Source organism: Indicator indicator, chromosome 2 (genome assembly GCF_027791375.1).
Source record: "Indicator indicator isolate 239-I01 chromosome 2, UM_Iind_1.1, whole genome shotgun sequence".
NCBI classification, from domain to species: Eukaryota; Metazoa; Chordata; class Aves; order Piciformes; family Indicatoridae; genus Indicator; species Indicator indicator.
The window spans coordinates 18,458,400-18,474,988 of record NC_072011.1 but is presented as its reverse complement, the minus strand read 5'-3'; the positions used below and the strand labels follow the sequence as shown (position 1 = coordinate 18,474,988).

Below are 16,589 nucleotides of genomic sequence, written 5' to 3'. Positions count from 1 at the left end.
TTAAGCCATGTTGCTCTGTTTCCTGTAGTCGTATTTATGTATTTGTAGCCAAGGGCACAGGATTGTGGAAAGGTTTTCAAGAAGTGTTGCTTGAGACGACCCACAGGGGATACTGAAAGAGGAGTGATAGTTTTCCAGGGAGTCAGCCCTGAGAAATGTCAGCACGTGTCTGCTCCCTGTTGTCATTGCAACAAACCCAGTTCAGTGCAAGTTAATCACAGAGGAGTAATGGGGACTGTTGAGTGTATACCAAGAGATTAAGACATTTCAGACTGCTGTGACAAAGGCTATCACATATGTTTGCTTGTTAAAGGACCCTCTTATACTTTTAATTAAATGCTAGCTCTATTTCTGAATTTCAAAAAGTGTATTCCCTTCTGAAAGTCAGTGCCAGCAATTTGAGAGGAGATGCTATAGATCTTGGGGCAGAAAACTGAGTCACAGGTTGAAGGTAAAGTAAAATTAACCAGTTTCAACTACAGACAAAAGACCAGTGCTGTTAGAATATCACAACATACCTTTATCTCCACACGTGCCAGTGCTTGAATTTAGCTCTTAACTTCATGACTCAAGTCATTTAAATTACACAAACAAGCTTTTTGGAAGAACTAACTTTTTACTCCCAAGTTCTGTTTACTCACAATTTGCAACTGTAATTTATTTACTTCACAAATGAGGGGGGGAAATGAGAAAAAAAAAAAAAAAGAAAAAAGGAGTCCAGCTCTGTACAAAATCCAGCTGTAGCTTTTGGCATGTTAGTGTGAACTTTAATGTAGGCTCATTGAACTGCCGAAAAGTTGATGATTTTTGAGGCTTATAGTGGAGGAAAGGACCCAGTTTTGTGGCTTTTTGCATCTGGTAATGTTGTAATCAAAGAAACAAATGATTAAATTACAGAATGTTTAAAAAATCCAAGGTGAACTGTAGTTTTTAAATCAAAATAAGAACACTGATTTAGCCAAGTCACAACTTGGCTTCATGAAATTATCTTCTCATTGTTTTTGCTGGTGGAGACTGAATCTTGGAGAAAGTTTCATGCCTGACTTAAAAAATTTACTGTACCTGGGTAGACTAAAGGGATTGTCCAAGGCATGATTTGACCACCAGATGTCATGGTAGAGCTGAAACATTTGAAAGCAGTGACATGCAAGACCCTTTAAAGAAGAAATAAAATTCATAGATGTAAAATGAAGTTGAAAAGGAAGCTCCTTACCTCTTATACTACCATCATTCCAAAATATTTGTAACTGTAAAGCTGACTTTTAATTGTCATTGTGTGTATTGCATGAAAATTTAGTTTTAAATTGTTTTATTTTTTCTTAAACATTTTTCTGTTTCATTTTTTTTCCTTTCTATTCTGTGTGTAAAGCTTTTCATAAGCATTCTCTAATGCTGAATACTTTCTGCTCATCTGTCCTGGTTCTTTTCCTTCTTACATTTTCATTCTGCTCTGGTGAGTGTAAGGAATCTTTCTTCTTAACAGAGCGTGTTTGAATGTTATGTGTATAAGGATAAAGTTCAAAGGGTTGTTTTTTTTCTTTGTTTATTTTCTTTAATCATGGTTTATGGGATTTATAATTCTCTCATTTCTGTTTTCCATCTGAGGCTTTTGGATGGCACATACAGAAAAACAGTGCATTTGAATATAATTGTTCAGCATACAGAACATATGCAATTTGTAAACTGTTACACATAATAAAATATTAAGATAATTACTGGCTACACAGTAGATTTTGATTTTGTAAGCTGCAGAGATGTGTTTAAGAGGTTAAAGAACCCTCAGGGATTCAGTCATTCTTCCTCTTTTAGTAATGTTTCTTCCCCTTGTTTTAGAAATGTTGCTCTATTAATATGCTAAAGTGAAATGTTTTTCACAGTGGTCTCACCAGCGTCCTCATTTTCAGAGAGGTTCCCATCAGGGGCTTGACATTTTCAGGCTAATATCCATTGGGAATATTCCTATTTCCCTTTGACTTCCTGTTGAGAAAGGATTTTTGGTTTGACCTCATGTGGTGAAAAAAAAAACACAGGTGAAACTCCATGATTGTGGATGAAACCCAGCAATAAAAAATAAAATCCAATAAAGGCAAAACCTTTGGGAATCTGCTTTCCATCCCCTTTCCTTGCAGTCCATACATGCATGTATAGTTTCTACATCAGAAGAAAAGGTTGCTGAGCAGAATTGAGTCATTAAAAGTAGTCACAGGAAAAGAGGGTTGTGAGTTTAAGTTCAAAAGGACAGAAAACAGTTGTGATATCTTCAGAAACAGTGCTCAGTTAATCTAATAGTGTTTATGAAAGGATTTGGGAGGGTCATAAGGGAAAAGGGAAATTGCATTTGAACCTTATCTTCTAAACAATGCAGCTAGTTTTGTTTATACCACAAAAATAGTTAGAAAATGACTTGTGGAGAAAAATGACTTTAGCATGATTTCTAAAAGAGTTTCTGGTGTGTGCATGTGTCACTTTTTCTTCTGGGATTCTGGAAATAAGTAACAAATTCCAAACTCCATTCTCTTTATTCCCTAGATGAAACAGCTGGAGCCAAGACACTATGGCCTACAACTCCGAAGACTGGTTGATGAAAATACTGAGTATTGTGCTCCTGAACCATATGAATACATAGTAGACCAGGAAAGTGTGACTCCTTTTAGATAAAACTCTGTGATGTTTATTGCTACAGTTGAATTATCACCTATGAATATGTGTGATTTGGATCTAAAATAAGATTTTAAAGCTGTTCCTGGATTGCATTCAGCCATCCTCATTCACACAGTTGGTGCCTATGCAGACGTGGTTGGCTAAGCACTGCAAACATTCTCTTCAAGAACCATTTGAAGATTTAAATGGGGCCTCTGGCACTAAAGTAAAGTGTCAGTCTGTACTCCAGGGTGGGTTTTCTCTCTTTAGCTTGTTCTGCGTTTAGTCCCACTGATACTAGTGACGCTTGCACAGTAGCATTGTTCTGTTTGTAAAGACAGCAGATTTTGGCTCTTTATTGATGCAAATAATGCTGTACTTGTTTCTCATGCTGTACCTTTGGTTTTGATGCTTGCAATTTCACAATTTGATGACTTCTGTTACTGTCTTTCTCTAACAGGTGTATGATGAAATAGAAATTTGTCCATTAAGTGTTTATCACATTCATCTTACAAAGACTGAAAACATAAATGATTTTGGTAAGCTCACAGGACTTGTTTTGTTCTTTTCATTGCTTGCTTTATTTTTTCAGGACTTTTCTGTCTCTGAAAGCAGGTAGAGCCATCCTTGGTAGCTCAAAGTTGGAGTCTGCAAAGGACTCAAGCCTTTATAACAAAGATCCAAGCTGGTTGTATTACACTGACAAACACATTTTGTTGTGTTTGAGATGGGTTCACTTTCTAATTCTTCTGTGCTGGCCACATAATTCAAGCATGAAATTTTTAGAAGACAAATGTCCTTTGCCAGAATGGATACAATTGGTCTTAGGCCACAATCTAAGGCTGTCCCTTTTGTTTCGTAGTGGGATCCTCTGTTGGCACATTGTCAGTGTTCTCTGGTACCAGTTTTGACAGGCTTTTTATCTGTGGGAGGTGGTTATGGCTGAAGACAATTATAAACCTTGGAAAGATACCTTTGTAAAGCAGCTCTGTGCTGTTTTGCTACACGTTCTGTAGCTGCAAGTCTGTTGGTATAAATTGCTCCTTTCTAGGCAGTCTCACTCACTGGTCTATGTGGATTTGCTACTTTATAGTTCAGGTTCCCAATTTTTAGGTCTGTTTAAGACTCCTCTCTACCTGATGGACACACTACAAAATTTTTACCATAATGATGAGCTACATTATTGAAATGTCATGTGGGGCTGAGCTAGAAATTACTTTTTTTTTCTCTTTTATTGTAATTTGCTTTTTTAGCAGCACAGCCAAGTTGAAAAGTTCTCTTTAACAGGCCTTACAATGACTGAGAAACAATGTGATAATTTCTCTATGATATGAATCTGTTTCTCTATGGATGTGTTTCTCTATGGATGTGTTTTCAGAAGTATCCTCCCTCTGATTGTGTAGAGTCTACTAAATACATAAAATAAAAGGGAAGTGTTTCAGAGAAAATGTATTTGATTTAAATCTCTTTTACTTCAGGCTTTGCTGTCACAGCACAAGTTGATGAAAATCAGCATCTCACCCGTATATTTGTAAGTGATGTTCTCCCTGATGGACTGGCATACAAGGAAGGTATTGTATCATGTTTAATACTCTATTTCATTACCTTTTTAAAATTCCCAAACATGAAGGAGCTTTAGTGCTTCCATTCAGTTTTGGCTTTTACTATTCATAGTTTACTTTCCAGAAGACCATGGAAAGTATGTGATAATAAGAAATATAATGTACACAGAATAGCTGAATTACCCTGTCAAATAGCAGGGACAGTTCTTGTTCATCTTTGGAAGCAAAGTCTGTACTCAGCCTTCCAGCCAAGTGTTTTGCACAGAGGAAAAGGCTGGAGAAAGAGTTCATGTCACACTGGGGAACATCACGTTCTTAGGCAGTCTCCAAGATGACCCATCAATTCCACTTTTGCTGACAATGAAAAGTAGCCTCCCTCCCTAAAACAGTTCTCTGCATACGTTTTTTGTAAGCACCTTCTCTACTGCACAGCTCACAAACTGTGCTTCTCTTTGTCAGCACAGAAAAATCACGAGTTCTGCTCTCTGAAAAAGAGAGACAATCCCAGAAAAATGGAGGCAGAGTTTCATTTGCGATCTGAGAGTGATGACCACTTTGTTGTTGCTGACCATGAAAGGCAGCAGTTGCCACTGTTTAGTTGATAAAGACTCCATCTGCTGTTATTCCAGTTTTGTGCGAATGATTTTACCTGTGTGATTAGTGTTCTTCCCAGGTAATGAAGTGTGTTGGATACCACACACATGGTATCCAAGTCAGGAGAGGTGCCTTTATTCTAATCTTCTTGAAAGTTGTGCTGCCCTCCCACCCACCAACTTTGTCGCCTTTAGAAAGAAACTACTCAATTGCTGTACTATGTGTATCCTATCCAAGTAAGCAGGAAACCAGTCTGTATAATCATAGCATAAGTAAAGTTCCCATTGATTCTAATGAATATGTGTTAAGGTCAGACTATTTGAATTAAATCCACTAAAAAAAAGGTGAATCAACATTAGGTTTGATTTGCGATTCTTTATGTTTTACGTTCTGTCTTTTTTGTGTGTGTTGTTTGTTTCTTCTTCTTTTCCTTTCACATGCTCCCAGGGCTCCGATTAGGCAATGAAATCTTGAGCATAAATGGAGAGTCTGTGTCTGATCTTGACCTCAGGCAGATGGAGTTACTGTTTTCAGAGAGAAGTGTAATCCTCACTCTGAGAATGAACCATTATGGGACCCAGCAACCCTTATGTGGATCCTGGTCAGATGGTGACGTTTCCAGGGACCCAAAGAGTTTGTTACCCCCTCCAAACCAGTCACAGCTCCTGGAAGAGTTTCTGGATAACTTCAAAAAGAACACAGCAAATGGTAAGAGGCAGACAAAAATTCCAGTACTTCCACTTCACTTCCAATAACACTATTTTTAAAAAACTCAATTATGTTTATGTTTATTATGTTCTTGCCTTAGTGAGAAACCCAAGTACAAATTGGTTTAAGTTCTTTTTATGCTCCATGTCTGTCTGTTATTTTATTATTCTCTAGAAAGGGGGCAGAACATGATAATTTCTGCAGGGAAATGATATTCTTTAGTCTGTTTAGTTGCACCATCCAATATTAAGCATTCTCTTAATTGTTCTGTGGCATCTGAGGTACCTTCAATATATCCATTTCACAGGCAGTGGTGATCAATGGCTTTCAGAAGCAGAAGTATTGTTCTGTGTTTTCCATGCTTTGCTTATGGTTAACTATCCCATACATTAAGGACACATTAAATTCAATAATCATCATCACCTCAGAAAGGAGTAATTCACCACTACTCCTCCCCAAGGATGTTACCATATTCCTATTGGATACAGCTGCTCACTGTGTTGAGGAAAGCATATGAAAACAGCTACCTGCTCATACTTCTTACTCAGTGTAATACCACTGTATTAAGCTTCAGATGGAGGACACATACTAATAGTGCTGTGTCAGAGTGAGATCTTGAAGGGTTTCCACATGAGGAGCACCAGACAGAGAAGGTGCCAAAAGCCTATATGGTAAGAACTGCTCCTGAATGACCTCCCAGCTCCAAAGATGGTGGCAATGCTCACTGGTGGCTTGTATTTTCAGCTGGAAATAGAAGGGAGCACTGGCCCACTGAATGGAGGAGAGCCATGGTCATCTTTACATTCTTCTAGCTGATCTTACTTTCCCATCTCCTGATACCAGAATACTTGCAAAAGCCTGTCTGAAATAGAAAGTATGGGGGGATTTGCTCCACTTCCTTCCCACGCCTTGACTATTTTTCGAGCAAGGTAGAAGCACATTTTAACTCTTACTTTCTTGAGTGTAAAAGATGCAGTTTCCTTGCTGCACCTCTAGGGGATGCTGGTAAAATTCTGCAGGAAAGCTGGCGGGATGTGCTGCTGTGCAAGGAAAGAAGCAAGAGGCGCAAAAAGGGATTTCTGATTTTTGCATCTAATTATGGTGGCAAGTGTATTCTGTTTGGATTTTTTCATAATTAAAGATGGGAGAAGAAAAAAGAATCACATAGGAGAGGTTGTTAGAACAGATTTAATTATAAGGTAATTTTATTAGGTCATCTTTTGAAATTAAAAGAAATCTTTACAAGGTTTGTGATACAGTAAGTAACATCTCTCTCAGGGGCCTTATTTCAATTTAAAATGCCATTAAATTGGCTACTGGCACATAAAAGTTAGTGTCATAAACCAAAAATTATGATAGAGCTAATTAATTACAATTATACCAGGGCTATCATGCAGCTTATTGGCTTGATATCATAGGCCAGCATTACCTGGAGTATTCTGTGTAACAAATGTATGTGACCAATCACTAAATTCCTCATTCCTCTGGGATAAATTTTCAACCTGTGCAAATATTCCATTATAATAGGAAATTATTGGAGTACGTGTTCTGTGCTAAGCAGCAGCGAAAAAAGGGACATAGTATGTTTGCTTTTCTGCTTAAAAGCAGCTAAGAAAGATTTATTATTTTCTGGAAGGGAACAAATAGTTCTAAATGAAAGCTTTGTGAGAAGGACTTTCACGTTTATTGAATTCAGTGCTTAGTATCTGATCACCTGATCGAGTTCAGATGGAAACAGAAGAAAATGGCATTACTTTGAATTAATAGATAATCATAAAGGGTTTAACTGTTCTGTGTCCTGTTACTCACACAGGGATTGAATAAGATTGTAGATAAGAAGAGGGGATATTTCATGATCCAAGTGGGGATTTGGAGTCCAGAGACTCTTAAATTCACATCCAGTGTTTAATACTGTTCTGCCTGCTTTGGTAGAATTGAATGAGTCAGTCTTAAGACCACAATTTTTAAAAATAATTTCGGGGATTCGTTTTTCCATGGTGAGTCTTTTCTTCCAAGGCAGTGCCTTTGAAAGTCAGTTAGTGCCAGCACGGAGAGACCTTTTCTCAAAAATCATGCACAGTTTGGCTCAAGATACATACCTGGAGTAAAAAAACCTTAATTAGCTCTGATGGATGCCTTTTCCTTTGTATTATGCTGTGTTGAGGATACTCAGTTATGCCTTATGCCAGACTTTGGCAGCCTTTCCCGTACAGAAGGGAAGTGATTGACTTTCTCCAAAGCCGCTAACCCTGACAATCCTAAAAATTATTCCCACAGAATTTTCTGAGAGAGTGATTAATTTTCTCCAAGAGGTTGCTGTACCTTCGTGGCTGTATTTTGGACCTGCTGTGGTCACATCATTTGATCTCCCACATCGCAATGCTATGTGCTTGCTGCTTAGCCGCTTGGCAAGTAATGAGTTTATCCTGGCAAGGAAATGAGATTAAATACTTATAAAAAATGCACTCATAAATGTGGAAAACCAAGTAACAGAGGAACTAAACTTGCTCCAAGCAAGTACTAGGAAAATTACACAAATGTTTGTGTAAAAAAAAAAAAAAAAAGAGGGAATTGGACTGGAATTCTTATAGATGTGGAGGAAAAAATGCCTCATTTTAAGATGGCATCACTATTTGAGGAATAAACATCATAGAAGGCATGAGAATTAAAAACTGTATATTTAGGGCACTTTGTGGGTTAATGTTATATCTATAGAGAGTGCTGAGGCAGGAGCTAGAAGCATTAGTAGGTGTGAAAACCCATTGCAGTGTGTGAGTTGCTGTCAGAATTGGGCAAGTTTGTTTTTTTCCCAGCAGGTGGGTTTTTACTAAAATAGCTGTCACTTCTGGTTAGCTGACACTGTTGAAATCAACCCTAATTTGTACATAGATCTCTGTGATTAAAAGAGGGGGAGAAAAAGAAAGATTGAGGGCTGGCAGTTTGGATATACTTTAAGAACTTATCTGGGAAGATTAGAGAGTTAAGTGGGAAAGAAAACTTTTAAAAATTAAAAAAAAAAGAAAGAAAGAAAAAAAAGGACATACTTTCCCTTCACTCTCTATTGTACCCATTTTTGGGTTAGGGCACTTACTTTCTCTATGGGGTCTAGGTTCCTGTCTGTCCCATCCTTCTTGAGGAGTGGTACCAGTAGCTGTGAAGCTGCTGACAAGGAAGAGGTTTGCTCCTCCTCCTTCTCTTCCTCTGCACCATGCTAGCCCTCCCTCCCAGCCCTACACCACTTGTCCTGCCCCTGTGCTGGCAGCAGCACTTGCTGGAGCCTTTGATGAAGCTAATTAAAGATAATTTTTTTTTTTTTCCAACCCTCTGCAAACTCAGTAAGTTGAACCAGCAGGTGCAGAAATCTAACAAGGGCCAAAGCCAGGTAAGCAGGAGGAACAGGGAGTAGACAGGTATTGGGGAAAGCTGGTTGCAAGGAGAGTTAGAGTCAGAGGTGGTAAGTTGTCTTTCAGCTGACCTGCAGAGTACTTCTCTAGCCATTTTGGAGCAATGATTTTGCCCTCTGATTTCCCACCTCTTGTACTGATCCCCGGGCAGCAGTGTAGTCTGGGACATGCCAGTTTGAGTTGCTCCAGGTGAAGCTAATTCATGTTGTGGAAAGCATGGCTGGAGTGGGAGGGAGAGTCAGGCTTCATGCTCTTTCATAAGTAGCTGGGATGTGTGCTGGAGAAGAGCAATGATATTTCACTTTCTGATCTTCTGAACACTGATATTTTTGCAAGTGTGACTGCTTCAGGATGAGGATCAGTGGTTTGAACCCTCACACGGGAAGTGGCTCTTCTGTTTCCTCAGACATGATCCGCTTCTGATTTTAATCTTAATAAGCACACATAGAGGCAAAGCACATCAGCTATGCCACAAGTTTGATTTTGTTAAACTATTTTTTAAAATTTGGTTGTGATAACAATTGGTTTGCATTCAATTCCAAGGTACTTTCTGTTTCAACTATGCTTCAGTGGAGTGATGCCTCTTTAAGGTATAATTGCAACTCCTAACTTCTCCAGAAAACTTGGCTCCATTCAACTTCATCAGATAAGGGAGGAAAAGGGAGACAGAGAATGGCTCTGCAGTCAGCTGGCTGTATGCATGCCACTGTGAACACCTCTCCAGGTAGCACTCACTTCCATCCCTTTCTCTTGCATTCTCTTCCAGCCCCAACCCAGCTTGAATATCAGGCCTGTGTGACCCTCTCAAGAAGAGAGATAAAGTTCATGGGGATGATTTAGGCTAGATATTAGGTTAGGTCTAGGACAGATAATAGGAAATATTTCTTCACTGAAAGGGTTATCAAAAATTGGAATGGTCTGCCCAGGGCAGTGGTGGAGTCACCATCCCTGGGGGTGGTCAAGTGGCATGTGGACCTGACACTTAGAGACATGGTTTAGTGTTGACCCTTCAGCACTGGATTGAGGGCTAGACTGGATGATCTTTGAGTCTCTTCCAACCAGATACATTCTGTGAAATTAAGGTGATCTGTAGACTCCAGCAGCTATGGGCAGTGCCTCTCTGCTTGTTGATTTTTGTCCATAGTTGTTAAGCGTTTGATAAGCCTCTTTTAATGTAATGTTAAAAGCAGTTCACAGACAAAAGTAAACCCAAAACTTAAATGAAAAACACTTGTAAAATCACTCCTACTTTTAGTTCTTTCCAAACCAGGTGCTGTTTGTTTACTTCAGCAGGAAGCTACATAGATGTCATAGGACATGCAGTGGCTGGTCATCAAAGCAAGCCATTTTTGCTGTTTTGCTGTAAAAGCAACTGTCTTCATCCAGTGCTTGTGTGAATCACAAGGAAAAGACTAGGTCTGGCCAGTGAAAATACTTAGGACTGTAGGTAGCAGTATGGAGATGAATTGAAAGAAAGCATTTGCCTCTTCAGAAGCTGGATTCAAAGGACCACTGGTTGCCTACTGCATATTTTGCAATGCACAGTGTTTCTCAAGAGTGGTGGTTTAACGAGCTCTTGCTGGCACTTAACAAACTGTCCTGTTGGCTTCCTGCTAGGTGTGTATGCTGCAAATTAAAAGATTGTTTGTGCTATAAAACGGGACAGCCTGAAATGCTCTTCCTTGTGATTTTCTACTGAAAGAGCGTTCTGTTCTGCTTTGCTAAATGCTGCTATGATTTAATCCTTGTGAATTCAGAGAGCCAAATTGTTTTTTCCTGGTGTAAACTCCAGTAAACCCTGTGGAGCTGCAGCTCCTCAGTGACAATATGTAGGCATAAATGATGACATTACCCATCCTACTGAATTCTGTGGAATGTGACAATGTGGACAGCAGGGAGATTTATTAATGATGGAAAAGTTAGAGACATCCACATATAGACCTGTGCCTCAGGCATAATTTGAAACACATCAAACAGCAGAAGTTTTGTGTTTCACAGAGGTAAGGTGGGTTGAGTAATTATAAAAATGAACTGACTATGCTAGCCACAAATTCTTGCTAAACTATTAGGTAACTTCTTTCCCCCTTCTTTTTCTTTCTGTTTTCACTGCTTTTGTACCTATAAATGTGAGATGGAGAAGAACGTGTACTACTAGGATGGTACATTTGGTACCTGGGCAGGGCTGGCTCTGTTTGTTTTCTAACTCTTCTTGGTGCAAATGACCTCTAAGACTGACCAAAGTTGTCCCATATAAACATTCCCACAGTAGCAGCAGGAACCAGGAGGGGAGCCACTGACAGCCATGGTCTGCAGCCTTTGCTTACCCTTGTAGAGGATCATAGCCACCCAAGATGGGCTCTGCTGTGTCTTCCTCCTCAATATTCATGAGGTTCAATAAAGCAAAGTGCAATGTCCTAGCTAGGCTGGAGCTATCCTTGTTACCAGTACAGGCTGGGGCATTGAGAGCATGACATTGAGAGCAGCCCTGCAGAAAAGGACTTATGCCTACTGGTGGATGAGAAGCTGGACATGAGCCAACAATGTACACTTGCAGCCTAAAAGGCCAGTCACATTCTGGGCTGCATCAAAAGAAGTGTGACCAGCAGGTTGAGAGAGGTAATTCTGCCACTCTGCTCTGGTGACACCTCACCTGGATTACTATGTCCAGCTATGGAACCTCCCGACACAAAAAGACATAGACCTGCTGGAGTAAGTCCAGAGGAGGGCTACAAAGATGACCAAAGGGTTGGAGCACCTCTCCTATGAAGACAGGCTGAAAGAATTTGGCTTGTTCAGCCTTGGGAAGAGAAGGCTCCAGGGAGATGCCTAATGGCTACATTTCAGTATCTGAAAGGAACTGACAGGAACTACTGGGGAAGGACTGTTTAGAAGGGCTGAAATACAAACTGATAGACAAGTCTGCGAGGAGGTGACCATGGCCACACGTGGGTAATACGGCCCCTATCTCCTGAGCCCAGTAGCTATTTATTGAGAAGTTCATACATGATTTAATTCATTCTCCCACAGCCTAGCCCCCTTAAGCCCACTGTTTCATCTGTATTTTAACAGGTGGTTTTTCCCCAATTGCTTTTCCCATCCATTTCAAAGATACAGATTTTCGTTACCTTTACTCCCATCCTTTCGCACACAATTCAAGGTATAACAAAATGTCCCATCACTTATCAACCTCTGGAGCTCCTACACAGATGTGAAGGCTGGCTAAACATTCCATTAGCTGCTCCCTTTAGGTTCCCACAAGCTTGTGGTGATAGGGGGTGTGGTTTTAAACTGGAACAGGGTAGGTTTTAGGACATAAGGAAGAAGTTCTTTACAGTGAGAGCTGTGAAATACTGGAACAGGTTGTCCAAGGATGCGGTTGAGGCCCCATCCCTGGAGACATTCAGCATCAGACTTGGTGTATCCCTGAGCAGCCTGATCTAGTTGGAGGCATGCCTACTGGCTGCAGGAAGGTTGGACAAGATGACCTTTGAGGGTCCCTTCCAACCCAGTGCAATTTGTGAATCAGTGAACCACAGCCACACAGCTCCAGTTGTTGAACTGGAATAGAAGGGTGATGCACTACTGGTGGCTAACACTGGCCTCCAATGAGACTGTATCTAAGAAGGCATTTGTTATACACTTAGGAAACAAATGTATTTAAGTGACAATTTGAGAAGCTGTGAAGTGGTAGGCTTAAAAATTAAAAGCCTGAGCGGTTGTCTGACTGGCAGATACATGGACAGAGCTAGTTTAGAGAGTTAGACAACCCTATAAAAACATACTGTGCAAGGGCTAATCAGGCATTGCTACAGAAATACAGCTAGCTGTTTCCTGTTATGTTGTTAATTTGTATTTCCCATTGATTACTGAATTAGCAAATGAGTCAAATTACTTTCCTTCTCGATGAACAGTTAGCCCACAAAGGAACTCCCAAGGGATCTAAATGACTCTGATCCAGCTTCAAAATGGACGTTTCTGCAGATACTTAGAACAAAAAAAAAAAAAAAAAAGAAAAGAGAGTATAAAGCAGCCTACAAAAAGTCACACTTGCAGAAGTAGGTGGCTGACTGGAGCTAAGCCACTCTTCAGCATGTGGCCCAACATGTCTTAACCAAGGTGTAAAGTAGAAGAATATTTGCATGAACATACTGGCTTTTCCTAAACATGAAAATTCCTTATGGAAGGATGAGAACAAAGGAGGGAGACTTGTTCTGCTTGAGTATTTCATACCCTGGCCAGAAGTATGAATTCCCTTTGTCTTGGCAGTATCAGATATACAAAAAGAATCAGCCTGATTGCATTGTCCTTCAGGAAGCACCTAGAACACCTTCTGATAGTTCAGTTTGCTCCCTGAATCAAAATATATGGATGGGAGGGAATCATGAAGGGAACCTTCTGGTTTGCCCTGTAATTGCATGTCTTATTTATAATTATGTGTCTTAGTTACAATTGCTTTTGTCAGTGACAGACATATAATAGTTCTGTTTAAGAACTCAGTCTAGGAAGACTGATGTTATGACAGCTGTATGCTAGTTTTCTTTCCAGATTTACCATGTTGAATGAATTACTGAATGAAGCTACACTAAAAAAGTCAATTGTTACAGCCTTGAAACTAAGCTGAGAAGGTGCCTTACAGCCAGTCCTAAAATAGGTTACAAAATGTTTAGGACAACAAGAAATAATAAAATCCAAAATATCTTACAGAGATTAAAAATTATCTGAATTATTAAAGTCCAGTGTATTTAGTGGTTCTTGATAGTATGTTCTCCAGAATCAAAGGTTGCCTGTAGTAGTAGAGTCAAATCGTGTTAATTTAGCAAGGAGAATTTGAGCTAATTTATACCTGAAAATAGGTCAAAGGCTTTCAGAAGAACTAGAAAATTTCTGAGATAAAAAGAGGAAGGAATTTTTGAATTGGCAATAAATTTAGCATTTCACTGTCTTTGTGACTGTTGGTTAAAGCAGCATGAAAGCTGTAAACTACTGTACAGTTAACAACCACAGTTAATGCCCACAAATGGTTTTGAATTTATTCCAACTTCGGACTGTGAATGCTTAAGTAGCAGTACTTGCCTGTGAGTACTAGCTGTGGGGAAACAACTGAACTGGCACTGTGCGATAGTTAAAAACTTACATAAATTCCAGTTAAAATTACTGAATTGAGCTAACTGAACACTCTCATAAATCTAGAAAATTTAATTGCTCTTGGAGTCCATGGTCCATTTGCTGAGATTCATAGAGAACCCCCGTGAAGATGAGAGGTGACTCAAATTGCTTTGGCTTTCAGCTTGAAGTGGTGAAGGATATAATGTGGTTTCAATGGATATTTCTCATCTGTGGCTGCAACCTACCTGTCTTCTCTTAGACCAATTTCTTTAGTGCAGAAGCTACCTGAGGCAGCTTTTGATCTAGAAATCAAATGTGGCTCTAAAAGTTTACCATGAATAAGTAAGCTTAGTGTTGTTTATCTATTTGCTGCTGTGACATGCAGAGGAAGTATAGATCACAGAATTAACCAGGCTGGAAAAGACCTTCAGGATCATCATGAACAGCTTGAGGTAAAGTAGGATCTTTCAGTGTACTTTACTAGGTGGAGATTAGTTCTCCACATCTCCCTTGAGCATCCTTGAACCATTCTTGTGCTATGGGCTCTGAATTCTTTTCACAAAATTTATAAACCCTCTCTGACCAAAGAGGGTTTAGAGGAAGAAAACCTGCATTTGTATGAAGGCCTTAAAGAACTGTATGCTGCCAAAAATTTCTTGATATTTTCAGACCCTGATCTTCATGATAGAAACAGTGGAGCAACTCCAGTGTCCTCTTCTGTCACAGCTTTACTAAACCTACCTACCTTTATCCCCACACCTCCTGTGGGGATGGCTATTGTGGGACAGTTAATGAATCATCCATGGGACTTTATTTTCTCCTCCCATAACTCTCTTGCTTTTCGCCTTCCTGACCACAGTTAATGTGCTTTTTGCAAACTAGACAAAGGGCTGCAGAGGTTGCAGGGACTGTGTTGTGGATGTCAGCTGCTGTTTTCCCCTTTCATACTGATCCCAAGGGATGACATGAGTCAAAGAGCTGAAAGGTCTGATCCTTGCGTAAATACACAGAAGATACTCATGACTAAACTAGTGAACCCAGAACTTTTCATATCTCCCTGGTGAAACTTGGATGCCTTCTTTAACAGAGATTGTGAGACTGTCTCTTGAAAGCCATTCAATAAATTCCTTTGGATCAACTGTTACCTTTGGCAAGATACTTCTCAAAGTGTTTTAGAAAGGAAGAGGATTCAGAAGGAAATGCTTGCATACATTTTAAAAAAAAAACTTCATTACAAAAGAGTAAATATGCTGAAAACCTGAAATATATTTAGTTGTATCGAACCAAAAGAAATAAGCACATGCTTGCTACCTGCCAGGCTGAACCATTTAATTCAAATTATGAGTACTAGTCTCCAAGGGAACATTTTAAGAGTTCACCACCCTGATATTTCTCTTTTCCAGGCAATGGTCGAATGCTTCACCTACCACTCCCTGTTTTTTTCAGTAAGTCTGAAGGCATTAAGACCACCAAGGCTTTATAACTTTCTGAGTGTTGGCTCAGACTTGCATAGCATTTGCACCAGAAATTTTGGAAATATTTATCTTCTCATGGAAGCTTGCTTTTCTCTTGACAGTAACATTGACTGGAAGAATATGGGAACTGCAAGCTTATCACAATTAACTAATCAGTCTGGAAAATTTCCACAAAAATGAAAAATGCAGCTTTCCATACACCTGGCTTAACTTTATTACCCAAATGCAATAACCCATTCCCATCTAAACCATGCAGCTGTGTTTTGGAAACTCTCTGTAATGGGGAGAGGGGGAATATCTCACATGCTGAAGATTGGCTGTGTTGTATTTTATTTGCTGTTTCTAGAGCCTTTGGGAATTAGTGGAAATATTTAATACATTTTTTCCTAGTAGATAGTCTGGACCTTCTATAATTCCTTGTAATTATAGATCCTAATTTTTTTCAAGATAAAATTCATATTCATATTCTCAAAAGAAGTGGATGCCCACTTTACTTTTCTCTTGCAACATCTGTCTGACATCACTGGACAATGCTAATGTTTAAAATACTGTCAGTTGTTCTGATCTGAGATCAGGGTATCTGTCTTTTATAAACAAGACCAAGCCTGTCATAATTGCTTGAAGCTCTCTGTGTTGCCCTATCTGGAGCATCTAAAATACTGGAGAGGGGAAATGAGCACCCCATTTCCTTCTCAAGTGCCAGAGAACTATAAACAAGAGAAAGATAGTTCTTCAGCAGAATAACCACTGGAGTTAATAATGGACATCTGAGCTGGAATAGACAAATGACTGGCGTATAGGACAACTGTTGGGGCTTCTTCACTAATGTGCACTTGTGATGTGAGCATTCTTTTAGTCATAAGCACTCTCTGCCAGGATGTTTACACAACAAAAGTAATGAAGCTTAGATGTATTTTCTGACACAGGCTTCTGGCTCTCTATTTGCTTGTGCAGCTGTATTTAGGCATCTGTATGATAATTGCGCCAGGCTGCATTGGTAACAGAGGAACCTGGGATGAGAAGGAATTTCCAAACTTAGTTGAGTCCAGTCCTCTGCTAGTTGAGGCTTTCAACAACCTCATTGATACGTTTATCAATGT

At 39.5% G+C, this 16,589-nt stretch overlaps 1 protein-coding gene across 3 annotated transcripts in view; it reads left to right on the top strand.

Annotated features, from left to right (window-relative positions):
- The window catches only part of TIAM2 (TIAM Rac1 associated GEF 2), a 90,815-nt gene that overhangs the window by 32,592 nt on the left and 41,634 nt on the right, over positions 1–16,589 (top strand). For all 3 annotated transcript variants that reach the window (XM_054396228.1, XM_054396220.1, XM_054396236.1), the window contains 4 exons: positions 2,530–2,640; positions 3,101–3,179; positions 4,119–4,211; positions 5,244–5,504. In XM_054396228.1, coding sequence (XP_054252203.1) covers positions 2,530–2,640; positions 3,101–3,179; positions 4,119–4,211; positions 5,244–5,504 — 544 coding nt within the window. The remainder of the gene's footprint in view (positions 1–2,529; positions 2,641–3,100; positions 3,180–4,118; positions 4,212–5,243; positions 5,505–16,589) is intronic.